The 14071-nt window shown below is 34.3% G+C and overlaps 1 protein-coding gene across 1 annotated transcript; it reads right to left on the reverse strand.

Annotated features, from left to right (window-relative positions):
- Positions 1-3740: 3740 nt before the first annotated feature.
- On the reverse strand, positions 3741-5381 carry LOC113305333 (zinc finger BED domain-containing protein RICESLEEPER 2-like). The gene has a single exon (XM_026554391.1). It carries the CDS (start codon positions 5379-5381, stop codon positions 3741-3743), a length of 1641 nt encoding a protein of 546 aa, XP_026410176.1.
- Between the last annotated feature and the right edge of the window lie 8690 nt (positions 5382-14071).

Genomic DNA, 14071 nt, shown 5'->3' on the forward strand with positions numbered 1-14071 from the left:
ATCTGCATTATATTATGAGTGGTTCAAATTTTTGGTGTCAAGACACATTTGGGGTACAAAATAGATTTTGATCCACACGGTAAATTTTGGGTGGCAGCAGGAGATTTTGGCACAATGCAGATTTTGGGTCACTAGACAGTTTCCCATTATCATAGTTAATTTTTAAGTAAACTAATTGATCACCCGTGCGATGCACGGGTCTGTTTCTTTCTTACGTAACAATTGATGTGAAAGGTTATTGTATGACCTTTGAGAAGGTATCATTGGTAACTCAGCACATAAAGAACACAAATTATCCAAAATACCACTCCATAATAACAAATCAGGTTGAAAAAATTGAAACATCTTGGAACCTAAACCATCCACTAAAAGGGAACAAACATAAAAGAAAACTTCAATTAAGCTGTAGTTCCTAAAAATTCACCAAAACAATTAATAAACTGTAGTTCCTAGGAAAAAACGACCTAAGGTACGTGATAATTAAGGAATAAAGGAAAAATCTAAATGAGTACCCCAAAAGCGCCAAATTTAATCCAAATCACCTTAATCTTCTATTCACTATTCTCATTCCTCCATGTCAATGCTTCGAGAATAATACGGTCTGGAATTGGCACGAATGTATTGGCGCATAATGATTCTGGTATATCTATCTGGTAAATCATTCTTTTGGATGATAGTAATTTTTGATATTGATGGTCCATTAGTTGTATTTGAAATCCCAATATACAATGGATTTTCATTCTCATTGAAATCTCCTGATCTCAAATAGAATCCTACATTGTATAAGCCATGTACCGAACACACGTCCATGTGCATCGTGAAGACAATTTTAACTGGAAATTGATATTTAGTAAGTGGTATTGCATCCCTTGATTTCATCACATGGCACCCTATTAGTACTTCCTCTCTGATTTCGTCTCCAATCAGTACTTCTGCAAAAATGTATTCTAAGTGATGCTTAGACCATGATGGAATATTAATTATTGATCAAAAGTTAATTGCAAACCTTGCAAGCATGGAAATTTTAGTATAACTGCAAAACCAGAACCCAAACATTTACTAAAAGGAAAACAATAATAAAACCGGAAGTTGGAATCGATGAGTCTGTGACTCCAAAAAAATCTACCTAAATGTAGTTCCTAAGAAATCAAGCAATTGTACTCCAAAGAAAAAATAAAAGGAAAACTCTAAATAAATACCCCTAAGGAACCAAATCTGAATCCAAATCACTTTAACCTTCTGTTCACGATTCTCATTCAGTGCTTGGAGAAAAATATGGTTTATAGATCTGGAATTGTCAGGAATATGTTGGCGGACAATAATTTTTGTACATCCATCTGGTGAATCGTTCTTTTCATGATAGTAATATTTTATTTTGATTGTCCCTTAGTTGTATCTAAAATGCCAATGTATGTCGGATAGTCATTCTCATCGAAAAATGTTGATTTCAAGTAGAATCCCGCATTGTGTAAGATATGTGCCCTGCTTCTTTCCATGTGCATTATAAAGGAAATTTTCACCGAAATAATTGGAACGGTGTGTCCCTTGATTTCATCATATGTCGCCCTATCACTACTTCCTCCCCCACTGCAGCTCCGGTTAGCACTTTTGCAACGATTTCATGCAAAATAGACCATTACTTCATGGAAAAAAAAATCTCTCCTTTAAATATTTGTTTTCCATATTTTAAGATTTTCTATAATACAATATTTCTTCAAATATGACCATTACTTCTAAGATGCACCTAAAATTTATTTATGGATACATTTATTCCTAGATGTTTACCTTTTACAATAGAAATATTTTTGTACAAAAATATTGAGCATTTCCTCCATAGCTAAGAATAGGATTTTTTTTATTTTTTTTTCTTATGGTTTAATAATAAAAAAATAAGAACATTGGAAAGGAATGAATGGTTTGTATTTTTGTACAAAAAATATTGAGCATCTCCTGCCGAGCTAAAAATAGATATTATTTCAATATTATTATTTTTTTAAAGGAATAATAAAATGATTTTGATTACTAAAAATATTCCAAAGGATAACTCTTGCTACCATAATTAAATTAAATATAAGAATAAGAATATCAATTTATATTAATGGAATTTCTAGGCTTAATTGAATTCTATATAAAGCAGACGGACAAAGGAAAACTTTTATAGAGATACACTGAGCCTATAGTTGTCAACCGGGCAAGTTAGGGTCAACCCGGCCCTAGCTTGACAATCCATGGACGGGTTAGGGTCATCCCTAGCCCTAGTACTGTTCATGTACAAGCCCAAAACCCCAACCCTAGCCCTAGATGGGTTGGCTCTGACGGGTTGCGGGTTGGCTGGTAAATTTGACTTTATTATTTTGTGCTAAAAATATGAATATGGTAAACAATCACAAGTCTAAATACTAAAAAGTGCATATTGAAAACAGATTACAGATTCCACAATACAACTAAAACATGATTGAAATGAACCAAACCAAAGTTGTGGAGTGGAATACATAGACATAGTTACATACATATATAAAACCAAAAAAAAAATACAAACTTCCACTTTTACTGCCTACCAGTTTACCACAGTATCACCTACTAAAAGTCTAAAACACTTCATCACTAGTGAAGAGGAGACCACAATAACAACCAATTCCTGCACAAAAAGTATCATATAATTCATATTCATTAATAAGGAATTAAGGATATAGGTCCAGGATTGTGATTCATATAAGAATCCTCAAAGTGACAGTAACTATTATCTATGTTTGTCCTTTTATATACAAAAGTGGACAAACTGAAGTACTGAACTGAAGCTACCGTCTACTGAACTGACTTTGAAATATTGAATCACAACCTAAACCCTCATATGCAGTCACATATACAATATATATCGTTAGTGTCTCCCTTCATATTTATACAAAAAATAGGAGACAGTGATATCATATGGAAGTCCAAAATATTTCGTAAATCAGTGCCCAAAAAATGTTCTTTTTCCATGTATCTTTGTAATTGTGTGTCTAGATTCTAGAAGTGTATCACTTCAAGATGCTCCAGTATGAATCTGTAATTTCCATCAAAAAGTATATCAAACAAAAGGATGTGTTAATGTAAATAAATAGAATTTTCATAATTACCCGCTTTATATCGCTGAAGTACGGATACTAATTAGACGCATAAGAACTTACTGCCTCATTGTTGTTTGCTAGCTCAAATGCCAATACATCCTCACTAATATCATTATCTTTCACTTCCTCAACATCAGTTGATGCAGCTCCTACATATAATTGAAAATAAGTAATTATCAATCTCATATATATTGTTAAATAGACTTACAACTAATTTTAAATATTACTCAAGAAACTTAGCCTCTTACCGATTCCATATATCCAATCACGAGTTGTTATCAATGCCTCGGCACTTTCAGGTGATAAGGAGCTGCGATATCTGTCAAGTACCCTTCCCCCAAGGCTAAATGCAGATTCCGAAGAAACAGTTGAAATAGGAATTGATAAAATATCGGTTTCCATTCTTGTAAGATTAGGGTATCGTAGTTCTTGGCTTCTCCAATACTTCAAGATGTCAAAATCAGTTGACATTGATCCTGATGACTCACTTAGATATTGTTCTAGTTATGACTTGTCAGATTGTTGACCACCATTTTTTTTTTGCCGCGGCAAATTCCTGCATCAAAAAACTTCAACAATTAACTACCAGTTCTATATGGACAGTTATAGAAATGTTCAAGCAGTTAAAACTTAAAGAAATATCACCTGCATAAAAGCACTTCCATTGCGTCCATAATTCCCACCATTTACAGTTACCGAATTCTGAGTTTCATTGGTTGTCGAACCTCTTAAAGTTGACGCCGTATGATACTCTTTATAGAGTGCCGCCATCCTTTTTCTAATAATATCAACTTCCTTCTTCGTTTCACGCTCAACAGGATACACCTTTTCTAAAGTAAACTCTACAAATTCAAACTTCAATCGAGGGTCTAAAACAACTGCCATTGCCAATATTGGACTCAATTTTTTCCAATACTTGGAAAAATTTTCTTGCATTTTCTTCGCCATGTTTCTGATGAACTCAATGTCATTAGTTGTCTCTTGATCTAATAATACTTTAATCTGACAAACCCTATCAAAATAAAAATTAGAAGTAGGATACTTGTTTCCAGAGAATAGAGTCGTGAGGTCATAAAAAACCTTGAGAAACTTCGTGACCACTTTGATTTGCTCCCATTCTTCCCCATTAGGAGACTCTGCATAGTCAGGGTCCACCAACCTCAAATGAGTGAAGACTTTTTCATACGAAATACAACTTTGCAACATAAGATAAGTAGAATTCCATCTTGTCTTAACATCTTGTCGAACACCCATCTTTACTGACATTCCTAAATCGCTGACAGTATCCAAGAAATTTTGTTTTCTTCTTTGTGAACCTTTAAGGTACTTCACTGCTAACCTTATCTTGATTACTGCTGGATCAATCTTTGTCAGTCCATCTCTTACAATAAGATTTATTATGTTAGCACAACACCTTATATGAAAGTTTCTTTTCCCAGTATCCGACATAACATTCCTTGCAATGAATCGACTCTTCATTATCTTAACACATGAAGTATTTGATGCAGAGTTATCCAAAGTGATGCTGGTTACTTTTCCTTCAATTCCCCAATCATTTAACATCAGAAATAACTTATTTGAAAGTGCTTGACCAGTATGGGGTGGTGGCAGTGGAGAAAAATTTAAAAGAAACTTCTGCAATACCCAATCTTGATCAACAAAGTGTACTGTTAAACTTATGTATCCAGTGGTGTTGACGGAGGTCCACATGTCTGATGTTAGACATATTTTACCTGGAGCACATTGTAATTTCTTGCGAATAACTTCTTTTTGGAACTTATGCATTTTAAGAATATCAGACCTTGTAGTATTCCTTGATATGGTTTCAACATCGACATTCAGATAACTACATAACTCCCTAAATTCAGTCCATTCTACACAATTAAAGGGGAGATTTTTACCAATAATTAGTCTTGCAACTAAATCCCGAAACTTTGATTGATCTATTTTGCGTGCACGAGTAGCCAGTTCTCCATTATTTGTAGATAACAAAAGTTGCCCCACATCTTGCATCTTCAGTCTAGGGCACTTCTTTAAATGCCTTGACATAGTTGATGTTCCTCCTTTCTGACTGTCATAAGCATATTCCTGCCCACAATGCTTGCACGTAGCCTTTTCTTTACCATCTTTGTCTCGTGACCAATCAAAATCATTCCATACTTTTGATGTAAATTTCCTTTTCTTTGAAGCATGCTCTTGAATTGTCATCGACTCTACTACTGTGATATCCTCTTCACTCATGACATCGTCATGGTATTCTTCAACTGACATTTTAGGAAGCTACATAAAGAATTCAAAAATCAAAATTAGTAAGCCTTGAGCTACATCACAGGGGACTAGAGCTGTCAATAATGAAAATCCCAACAAGTACACATCCCAAACTGGCAAAGGCAAAGCCAACAAAAGTATGCTTTTTTACACTTTCATGTAAGCCAAAATAAAACATGTGCTTTCTGATTCTGACATGCTGCATATGGAGTTCATTTCCATTTTCAGAATCAGTAAACCTTTGTAATTCAAATAAATATTCACAAGCATAACGTAAGCAAGCTATGCATTATTAATTTATTATAGATTGACATTAAGAGATAGATTGACATTAAGAGACATGAGTTAACAATAAATGATAAAAATTCGTGAAAAGGGGATTGGGGTTCTAAGAATCATTTCCACAAACACCTAACAATACTTAAAGACAAGTTATGCATTAAAAACTTAGAACTACTCACCTAGATTAGGAAAGTAGAAGTAAAATCATCGGCCAATTTTTCCTATTTTTCTTCAACGGTAGTCTAAAGGTAAAGCCCTAACCCCTGAAAATCAAACAGATAGTTAGAAAATTAAAAAAAAAAGATCATTAAAGTTAAACTTAAAGATCAAAATCTAATCTATAACTTAGAAGTGAAAAAACAACCTAAAGGATAAAACTTGGTTAGTTGATTACGAATAAAGCCCTAACCCCTGAAAATCAAACAGATAGTTAGAAAATTAAAAAAAAAAGATCATTATAGTTAAACTTAAAGATAAAAATCTAATCTAGAACTCAGAATAGAAAAAACAACCCTATTTAGTTTTAAGTTAGACACTTTACCTGATTACGAATACCTCCAGAGTCCAGTGACTCCAGTCCAGACTCCAACTAAAATACATGCAGGGAGAGAAAAAGAGACGAATACCTCCAGTCCAGACTCCATATCTAAAAATTGAAGAGAAGTTTTCTGATTTCTCTTTCTTTAGAAAACTTAGATAAGAATAAGAAGAAGTACCCGGTTACCTGGGTAGCAGGTGAAATACTATCGATACCTCCGATAACAGGTTATTATCATAATTTAACGGGTTGGCTGGTAACCTGCGGGGTAGACCTAGCCCGACTTGTTTTCTATTAGGGTCAGATATAACAGACCTAGCCCGGCCCGTTTAGGAAACAAGCCCAGCGAAGCCGGGTTGAAACAAGCCGGGCTAGGGTCAACCCGCGGGCCGGGTTACTAATTGATAGCTCTAACTGAGCCCTCCAAAACGATGCTATTTTGGAGAATAATGTTAGTGAAATCTAAATATATCTAGAATTTATAAATTTTGTTTTTGTACAAAATATTGAGCATCTCATACCGAGCTAAAAACAGATATTATTTCGATATTATTATTATTTTTTAAAAGGAATAATAATATTTTATTTTTATGGTGAAATGAATGTATTATACTTTTCTACTAATATTTTTGGTTCATTTGTTTTCGAAATTTTACTTGATATGGTTGATTGTTTATTACGATTTTCTATTAACAATTTTGTATTTCAATTATTGTGCAGGATTAATAATCAATATGTTTGCGGAAGAGGAAGTTTGGTTCGATCTGCTGTAAGCATTCACAACTCCATGAATTTTGATTTTATACATTTTATCGAAGTTTTAATTAATTTCATTGTAGTCATAATCAACATTAATTTAATTTTCAGAAGCTTGGAAGTATAATATTTTGGTTTCTTTTAGCTATAAAAAGTGTAATTGGACAGTGTACACTGGACCTTTTTTTATTGTTTTTCTTATGATTGATTTTTAAATTTGTTTTTCTTACGATCGATTTAAGTTTTTGATGGAATCATGATGAAAAAAGAAAATTTTGATGTGATTATATCAATGAAGTTCTAATAATTAGAATTAAATATCTCCACAAAGATTTTTTAATGTATTTTTGGCAACATCATAAAATTCTACTCCCTTTGTTTCAAGAAAACTGTCCTCTATTCCATTTTGTTCTGTTTCAAAGTTATGTCCAGCTTCTGTTTATAGTCATATTTTTCCAATGAACTCTCTAATATACCCTTAAGTTTTTCTATTTATAAAATCTTTTTTAATGAGACCCAATCTAAAATTTTAATGAAATTTGTGTAATTAAGGAAACAAATATATCCTTCATTCCTTTTTGTATTTCCTATTTACAATCCCATAACAATTTTTGGTAGTTGTTATTACTAACAGTTTTACTGAAATAAATTAGGCAAGTAATTAAGGGTAGGCATGTAAACTACTAGGGTCTCCTTAATATCTTGACAAAGTCAAAACGGACTGTCTTTTTGAAACGTAGGAAGTATAAGTTTTAAAAATATATCGTGTTAATATTATTACTAAGTTTAAAATATGATGGGGCCAGAATCAACCAGAAGATCCGATTAACCACAACGCTCGAAAAAACTTTGTTTTTATATAAAGAATGAATGGAGAAAATTTTGGACCATGGACCAAATATGTTATCACAAGCGGACAAAAATTATGACAAGGTAGATTTTGGATCGTGAATTAGGTTACGGGAAAGATTTTACATCATAAACGCATGTTATGAGCAAGGTAGTTAATATCTGTTGTACAGGCCGATATTATAGGTTTTTATTGGATACAGGAAAATACCTATACGATATTGAAAATATCGGCGATACAAAGACAGAATGATATTATCGGTTGTATAGGTCGTTACAGACCGATATATCGGTTTTACTTGTACACCGATAATATCGGCTTCGTAAATAAATTTTTCATCAACATGCATGTAGCCTTTACAGACAAGTACGATGTCAATTGGAGAAGGTAAGATGCCCTAATATATTTATAATATAAAATCAATGGCTATATATGGTAGAATATGATATGGAAACCATATTTCGATTGCAAGGCAAAGAAATATAAAAGAAAAATATGAAGGATAATAAAAAAAGATTTACCGGCATAATGGGACAACAATCATAACATTGGCTAATAAACCACCTTGTATTTTAGAAATTTGAGATATGTATATGATTTTTATTATTTTTTATTATGATTTTATAATTATTTGAAATTCTATATTAAATGATGTATCACCGATAAAAACCGATATTACTTTTTGTATAGGTGTATCGGACCCGGTCGATACGAGACCGATAAACGATATTAACTACATTGGTTATGAGTTACGGCAAATCGTTGGCAACATACGAAATGTAAGGTGACATTGTAGATTTCAGTTCACTAGACAATTTGGGACCGTAGGGGAAAATTTATATCTATAACGGATATTCTGGTGCATGTACAATAATTTATGTCCAAAAATAAAAACTTTTCAGACATAAATAATGACGTGAATTTTGGGCCACGAGAAAATTTTTGGACCGTACGGAAACATTTTGGGTTGGGATGCAGATTTCCGTGTCACGAGAGATATATTTTATAATACAGTAGAAGCTTTATGTTGCACCCGTATTTTTGCATGATGTATATTTTAGGATGTGCCATTGAATAAAATGAAAATTCATGTCAAGCTTGTGTTGTGCACTCAGAGCATGTTGGCCAAGAACTGAAATTATACAACTATAGTGCATCATGCAAGTGGGATGTTGGGCAAGAGCTAAGACGCATCACTATGGTACATTTTCATAAGTTGGACATTGATTAATAACTAAAATTTATGAATTTCCAAGGTGAGCATTGGAGAACTGAAAATGCATCACGATGATACATCACTCGGTCGAGTATTATGGGTTTTAATCCAAAAATATTCATTTGTAAGAATTTGAATGAGAGATACATAAGGAAGGGATGTTGATTTGAAGGTGCATCAAGAGGAAATGCATCTTTAATCCATAAGCTTATACGATAACTTATATATGATGTGAAAGCATCATTGTGTCGTGTTTTTTATTCAGTAATGCTTCGTGATTGTAGGCATCTTTAATCCATAAGCTTAGACGATAACTTATATATGATGTGAAGCATCATTGTGTCGTGTTTTTTATTCAGTAATGCTTCGTGATTGTAGGCATCATTATTGTTGTGTTGCTAAACTGATAAGTGCATCATATTGATGCAATCTGATGGGTAAGGTGAGTGTTGCACCAAATTGCATGACCCTGACAAGAGTATACATGATTTCGAGCTAAGTGGTGCATCAGTTCCGAAATTCCCTTGGCCTATACATATTAGGCTTTACTTGTCCTTTGAACTTGCAACACGAGTTGGTTTTAGTTGCTAGTTCCTTGATTGATGAATTACGGTGTGTGCTTAATAATTCGAGCTATGAAGGAGGGTACATAGGCAGCAACGCGTTGCAGCATTTGTGCTCCTTATTTCTCATTCCATCGAATTATGAGATGATTGCGACACACTTGATACGGTAGTTGTAGTCCATTCACTAGATACTTATATTTCCTATCAAGTTAATTATTTGATATTGGCTTGCACCAACTGTGGATCGTGCATGGAAAAGAAAGGAAACTAACTAAGGTTGCAAGTTATGGGAGCTTTTGTAAGACATGTGCATCGTAAGTACGATGCACGGGATGAATGGCATGAGCCTGGCTGATACACCCTTGATATAAGCAAGATCAGTGCATGAATCCAGCTCATTGTCGAAGGGAAGTAGGAAAGATGAAATTAGGTCTATGATGGCCTATGTGCAAGTCCAAGACAACGTTGTATTCCTGGAAAGCGATTGTGAAGGCTTGATGCTTACAAAATACATCAGTATTAACCTTTATGGTTTCCAGGACAAGGATAAGTTGGAACGATATGGAGCTAGTATGGAAACTATTGTTCGAGCATCATACTTGGAAAGTATATCTGGAAAGGCATATCGATGTGCATTTGCGTTGTGGCCTTAGAATTTTTATGGACCGGTCACTGCATCAAATGAGAATTGGGGAGTTTCGGCCTGCCAAGCATGCCGATAGAGGAGGAATATTTCGTTCTCTCATAGACTCATATACAGTTGGTATCATAGAAGTTCTGAGATAAGAAACTCATCAGTGTAATGTGACTACAAAGTTTTCCATGAAAGGTAAACGTAAATTTGGAATAGCAGGCTAGCTGTTGTGTGGAAAGAGTATTCATAACTACCTCGTCATTTACTTTATAAATCGTATTGGACTTAGTCGGGTACTGTGAGTTTTTCCGACCTTAATTAACGACCCGACAGATAGTCGAATACCTGGAAGACCGTGCCGGACAGTTGAAGACACTGGGACCGATCATCCTTCACCTGTCTTGGGGCGTTTTAAGGACGGTTAACTCCTACTATATTAGTGACAATACGTACCGGTGTTGGACCTCATAGTTTTACGCTAAAAAGTGTGCTTGCTACATTCAATGATCTTTGTCAAATTGTTGACTTTATCATCGTGAACTTTGAGGATTCCAGAATGTTATGGTATGGAACGTGCATTTAGGATCTCATGTTAAAAAATTCCTTGGCGTTCTTGAACATGTGGTGTGGAACATACGTCTCCGAGTTGATATTCCCAGTTTCGTTATAAACTCATTTAGGATTTCTAAGTATACGACATGAGAAATATGCTCGGAAGGTCACAATCGTTGTTTAGGACAAACTTTGGAATTCTTGTGGACTTTATGAGCGTTAAGGTATGAGACATATATTCAGAAAATCCTAATTGACGAAACTTGTTAAGGGTAATTTATATTTTGAAATTTGGGATGAAGTTCTTTAACGGGTGTAGTAATATAATACACGCATATTATGGGTGATACACACTTTAAAATGCGTCATTAAATGAGGTGAAGCTTCTTTTCAAGCTTGTGTTGCACATTCAAGCAATGTTAACCAAGAACTGAAATTTCGCCACCATAGTGCACGACGCAATTAGGATGTTGTTCAAGAGATAAAGACGCATCACTATGCGACAAAAGTTTAGGTCGCGTAGCATATTTTAAGTCCCAAAGCGCATATTATAGGTCCCGTAGGTATTTTAGGTCACGAGTCATGCTTTGGATCATGAAACATATTGGATCACAATGGCAAATGAACTTTATTGTGCACGACGAACTTAACTGCCTTAAAAAAAAAAAAAAAAAGTTACCAATCATTTTCCACAGTATTTTGGACGCTCAAGTTATGTAGAAGTCTTTTCAAGGCATAGCTATAAATGAATCGGTTAAACTAGTTATGCCGAAAGTAAAGCATGCACATGTTATTGCCTAGTGCAAGAGAATATCCAAAGATCTAGTCCATAGCTTTCTTCAACTCTAAGCATCGAATCAGTCGACTCAACTAAAGCGATTGATGGATCAATCCATAACAAGTCATAATCGGAAGTTTTGAAAAAGATAAATTCATCAACCCATAACAAGTCGTGATCAAATTTTTCGAAAACAAAAGGTATATTCAGATGAATATGGAACTAGGATTATGGGTGTTTGACCCATATAATTCTCCTAACCAACTAGGATTTGATTTCGTGGGACGAAACCTGAATGATGAAGATAGGACTTTATATGTGACTTGCGACCGAAAAATTATTGATCCACGTGCCACATTTTCGATAGGTCGGAATTTCGTCTCGCCATTAACTCGACAGTGCCAACACTTGGTAGAAGAATTGGATGGCTCTCGTTAGCAAACACTTTCTTTCTTCTACTACCCTATAATTTTCTTCCATCTAGTATTATTCCTTCCCCACAGTTACATGGACTTCCATTGATCGCGATCTTATTATAGCTAGCTAGCTTACTACATATATTATGTGCATTTTTACAAGGATTCCACTACTTATTTGGGATTCTTTGCAGTGTTATGACATGGTTTTGGGTCATAGGGTGCTGGTTTCGCAATGCAATTAAGCTTTAGTCTTTGAGAGTGAGAGTGAGATGAAGTAGTGGGAGAAGAATAATGAGAAAGGCTATAGCAATAAAAGAGCCGACCATATATCCATCTGTTTTAGTGAAGGTTGGTTTCTTCTTCACTATACGTAGAGAGTGTGGTATGGGGATGAATATTGTTTCTCTTTTTGTGGACAAAGTTGTTTGGATCAATGGTCCTACAAAACATACCGTATATGAACCCTGAAATAAAGTATATGAACCCTAAAATGAAAACTTATTGAATCGGATGATATACACGTGCAAATCATCATTTTACGTACATGGAAGACCGTATGATTTGAATTGATTCTCGCGTGTGTGTGCAACAGCGCATGCTTATACATAAAACACCACAAACCATGGTGTGTATGCGTGTGAGAGTGCCCTTGTTTGAAATTACACCTAAATTATTTATAGCTTTGATTGTCATGGGACCTAGGATGGTTGCTTGTGCTTGGTTTCATTTATCATATGCCAATATGGATCGAGATCATCAACAGTTGCACATGTCTTCTAGCCGTCTCCGTGAGCAAAAGTGTTTTTACGTCTCTGGTTGGCCGGTGATACGCAAGTGGCCAGAAAGGGGAAGTTAGGCGATGGTGCTTACACACGGCAAAATTGCAATCTAGCGATATCAATCCGTCTTCATGCATGTAGACAAATTTGGGGTCAATTGTGTCGAGCTTAGTCGCTCTCACAGATGCTTGAAAACATTCGAATATTTTCGTGGATGTTACTTGCTGAACTCATTTTTAATAAAAAAATTATACAGATTATTTCTAATTGTATGTATGTCCACAGACAATTTATAGCGTTCATTCAAAGAAAAAGTAATTATTTATCTATCACTATTTAGAGCATTTTTAATTTAGCAGTATCACAACCACTCATAGTAAAATACAGAAAACATTTTGTTAGATTTGGACGGGCTTTTCACTTAACAAACGGGATGGTGAGATCCGCCAACAAACAACCATCGGATCATGCCAATCTATATGATGATATTGATTACTATCCAACAGCCTGTAGGGTAACATAGAGCATGTTAAAACAAGTTTTATCTTTACTAAAAATTCTTTGTTCAATTCACTAACCCTACCACTCACTATGATAACATTAACCAATAAACAAATACTCGTACTAATCATATCATAATGGAAGCGTTTTGTTAAGAGATGCTTTAGGAAAAATAAAGCAAAAACAGTAGGGTTTGTTTTGGCACTATAACTTCAACTTGCACCATAATGTTATTCCAAGTAGTGGGACTAACTATTTTAGAGTTTTAATGCAAAGAGGAATCTAGTTTTAAGTCATTTAGTCTCTTCCTTTAATCATTCCATACCGAATGGAAAAACCATTGAACTAATAATCTAAACCCCAGCTCACCAGCAAAAAAATTAGTGAATTTACTTTATGTCAAATTTAAACATAATTAGATCATCTTAAAAATAGCTTTAATATGGTCCCAAAGTTTGGTTATATATGGATATATTACTGTAACCAACATACTTTTACTTTTCATCATCTTATGAGAGTAACACAAGAATCAATACCATTCACCCATTAGTGTGTAATTTGTAACCTAAGCTATGTTTATCCGCCGTTTCGCATGGACCCAAGCTTAAAGTTGGCTTTATTATCAAAAGATTTAAAGATCGTAAATTTAGTGTAAGCTTTTGCTGCTTAGAAAAGAAATCGAATTCCCTTGGGTTCAAAAAATATCAGGAAGGTTTACTTTTGAAAGATGTGATTGATAAGTCGGAGTATTTGGACGTGCAATGCCTGTAGTAATATACTAGAACATACATTTGGTAGTTAGAAAATTTAAATAAGAAAAAA

This window comes from Papaver somniferum, chromosome 8 (assembly GCF_003573695.1).
Source record: "Papaver somniferum cultivar HN1 chromosome 8, ASM357369v1, whole genome shotgun sequence".
NCBI lineage: Eukaryota > Viridiplantae > Streptophyta > Magnoliopsida > Ranunculales > Papaveraceae > Papaver > Papaver somniferum.

What these genes read in the sequence shown, in the direction of transcription:
- LOC113305333 (XM_026554391.1), bottom strand. Translation starts at nt 5,381, where the DNA reads ATGTCAGTTGAAGAATACCATGACGATGTCATGAGTGAAGAGGATATC.